We start from the raw sequence: 3,838 nt of genomic DNA, 5'->3' as shown, positions 1-3,838 counted from the left end.
CCAAGATACGGGATAGTTCTAGAAAGTAGAGGGCGTGAGAATCACATGATCTCGATGACGCAACAATATGTAAAATATTGTTAAAGACAGAAAGATGGTGTCGGAAAAAGCCAAATATATAAACTTTAAAACTAGTTTTATACCTTAATTCTGTGTCATATATAATACTAAAATTAATTCTGTCATTTAATAATTGATTATTGTCAACTTGTATTCATATATCAAATAAACAAGATATACAGTATTTGGTTTTATACATATGTTATCTAATTTTGATAAACCTTAGGACTAGCATATGTTAAAACGAGTGGGTGAACTGAACCCCAGCATTCAAACAAGACTAACATTTTTTAATCCCAGTATGGTTCTAATGAGTTATATTTTACTTAAACATCTTTGATAGTGATTGTCAGAGAGAAGATAGGATAAACTGTAACTTGGAAAATGCTATATTTCCTCAAATTACATCTTCCAAGAACATTTTCTACTTTCCAATCTTCTGTTTGGTCTGATCATTGCGATCTATGCTTTAGGTTTGTCACTGAACCCCATCTATCACCTTAGTTCTTTATTACACACTTTACACTCCTATACGTACTTTTATCTCATCTCATGTTCATTATGTCAAATGAATTTCATTTTCTGTTAGTTTTTATTACTAGCTATTTGTTAAAAATGCTTACGTTTATCAAACGGTTTGAAAACAAGCTTGGCTGGCTCCTTCGGATCGAGAGGCTTAGTTTTTCCGTCAAAAAACAGTTTCGCGTCACTATAAAAAAACAATAATATATATACTGTATATACATAAATTGCGTGTGTTAATAATATTAAATACACAATATATTACATAACTACGGTTTGCTATAATTTACTAAATGAAACGTATTAAATATATATAATGTTATTTAAGTTTTTTTCTCGTCCAAAATTACTTTGAATATAAAATATTCACTGAGAGCTGGGAGGGGGTACTAATGATATAATCTTCCAGACCTTGTTCAAGGTTGTTTTTTCTAAAATATTTCTAGTTACATATTCGCAGTATTTATATCAACACGTGTTTGAGAACGGTGAAAAAGAAAATGTAGACTAATTTTAATATGCTAAAACATGTTTCAGCCACAAGGTTGTTCGTGACGTCCATCCCAATCTTACGAATCGCGTCAGTTGAGGGTATGTCTCAGAAAGTAATTTGAGACGAACAAAATAAAATTCACCGAAAACAAATATTATGTATTTAAGCTAATTCAGTAGCGTTTAAGAATACTTTGAATTGGGAAACAATTAAAAAACAGCAGAAAACTTTGGGTTTTCAGAAAATAATCTGCAACAGCGAATGTTAGTTCAATGAGTTAGTTACTTTCCCCTGTATTTAAAAGTTTCTAACACTCATGTAGTGCTAGATAAGAAGTTAACCGAGAAGTTATTTAAAAGTAAGAAATACTATCAACATTTCATATATATTTCCAATATATTTTATTTTTCCTACTTGGCACTGATATTAGTATGTTAACGAGTTTATGTGTGTTAAGTGTCCAATTCAATGTGACTGAACAACTTTCTTTAAGGTATGAAACCAGTAGCAGGATTTAAATAAACAAAACATTTGCAAATGACCCCGAACAACTATCATGAACGTATAGAATTATACCATTTGTTTACCACAAAGGCGTCTCGAAACCAGTTTAACCTTGCAGCATATGATTACCATTAAATAACTAATAACCAATTTTAATAGCAGCGTAAGTGCTTTACTATAAATGTTGAGAAATTAAGGTTGACCAATAAAGAGGAAGAAAAGCGCAGTCGAGCCAGTCAAACGTTGGTAAATTCCTTTGTGAGGCAATCAAAATTAAGATCATCCATTTAGATCATAATTCTATTTACCAACAAATGTGTATCTGGGTTTCCTACATTTATAAAACTATAATCCTACTTAATAAATCTGTATTTAGATTTCCAGCATTTATACCATTATAATCCTGCCTAACAACAAATCTGTATTTATATTTCTAACATTTATGCTTGTACAGTTCTGTTTAACAACAAGTCTGTACCTAGGTTTCCACCATTTAATCCACTATATTCCTTCTTAACAACAACTCTGTATCTAGATTTCCAATATGTATTGCAATATAATCCTGCCTAAACCAATCTGTATTTAGTTTCAAGCATTCATACCACAATAATACTATCCAACAACAAATCTCCATTCAAATTAGATGACGAGGAACCTACTTTGAGACTACAAATGCTTAGAGACGGCTTGAATGGATAATGAAGAAAAAATATTTAATATACGTTTAACATAACATCAAATGTACAACGTTTCGACGAGGTTTTGACCTGACGATGACAAAACTTATATTAAAGTTTTTCTTCATTATCCATTCAAGCTGTCTCTAAGCATTATAAATCTCTATTTAGGTTTCAACATTTATACCAGTAAATCTGTGTATCAACAAGTCTGCATCTAGATTTCCAACACGTATATCACTATAATCCTGCTTAACAACAAATCTATATCAACGTTTAGACGTATATACCTTAATAATCCTGCCTAACAACAAGCATGCACTACATTTCTAAGCTATATATTTTTCACTACATCATGACCTAACAACAAATTATAATTCTGTCAAAAAACAAGCTTGCATCCAAGTTTATATAATTTACAATTATCGCAACTGTACGTTTTCCAAGCAACAAATGTGCATATTGTATCCAATGTTTAAATTTATTGGTGACAATATCCCAGATTCTACGAACAAAGTCCAGAAGTCAAATAACCCGCTATATATATTGCCGGTCTATCCAAACCAGTAACATTTTTAACATTCATTTTTATCTACCAAGTGAGGACAAATTCAACTACATAAGTTTTTTATTCATATCTCAGATAAATATTGATCAACACTCTTATTTCTTTCTAAGATTAGTGGTCTTTTCACACAACGTTTATCAAATATATGAACCTATTCACAGGCTCCTAACATCTCATAAGCCTGATAAACGTGAGACGACTTTTTGGATATTTGATACAATACATCAGCTTTTGTTTATTCACAATCTTCTTGATGGACATATTAATCTTACAGCTTCTTTTAATATTTAATTAACCAATACTGTTAACACTGTTTTGATATACTCACAAAATGGTTACTGCCCTATCCATGAACCCAAGGACCTTGCCTCCTAGATCGGTAACGTTTGTATACACACATTTCCAGCCAAGTTCAAACCACGTAAACTGCCTTGCCACCTCATACCATTCACCCAGAAACTGAAGGGAGAATGAAAGTAATCTTTTGTAAGGTATCTTGCAACTGAAATCATTTCAAATTTTCACTGTGTTTGGGCAATTTTTCCATTAAGTGATAAATCCATAAGAAATGTTATTAAAATATTGCCTGTTCAATTTTAATATTTCTCTGAGAACTGTTAGCTGATTGTACCGATGGTATACTTGAAAAAAAAAAAGCGATCTGAAGAATGCAGACAGAAAGAAAAGTCTGCTGTCAGTAACTCAACTGCTTTAGTCCTCCAAGTCTGCTGTCAGCAACTCAACTGCTTTAGTTCCTAAACCTGTAGAGATTTAACCTAATTTGTTTCATCGTTTATGGAAAAAATATAAGGGTGTAGTTTCTGCACAATAGTTTTGGAACTTAAATTTGCGTTGAATTGTTGTTGTTTGAATGAAATATTAACTTCTATTTCTCAAACAAAGAAGTAATACATTTTCATTGTAACCTTTGTTAGGGTTCATAAAATCTATCTTTTAATGATGGGTAATATGTGATTATTTCTCTATTTTTATAATTTATCTCATGTAATGTTA

General features: G+C 31.2%; 1 protein-coding gene across 1 annotated transcript in view; it reads right to left on the bottom strand.

The window, feature by feature from the left end:
• The window catches only part of LOC106463089 (apolipoprotein D-like), an 11,484-nt gene that overhangs the window by 5,705 nt on the left and 1,941 nt on the right, over positions 1–3,838 (bottom strand). The window contains exons 2-3 of the mRNA XM_013923058.2: positions 3,153–3,283; positions 684–769 (exon numbers count right to left, since the gene is read on the bottom strand). Coding sequence (XP_013778512.1) covers positions 684–769; positions 3,153–3,283 — 217 coding nt within the window. The remainder of the gene's footprint in view (positions 1–683; positions 770–3,152; positions 3,284–3,838) is intronic.

Source organism: Limulus polyphemus, unplaced genomic scaffold (assembly GCF_000517525.1).
Source record: "Limulus polyphemus unplaced genomic scaffold, Limulus_polyphemus-2.1.2 Scaffold1322, whole genome shotgun sequence".
Taxonomy (NCBI): domain Eukaryota; kingdom Metazoa; phylum Arthropoda; class Merostomata; order Xiphosura; family Limulidae; genus Limulus; species Limulus polyphemus.
The sequence above is the reverse complement of the archived record's forward strand: the minus strand, read 5'-3'. Positions and strand labels throughout refer to the sequence as shown.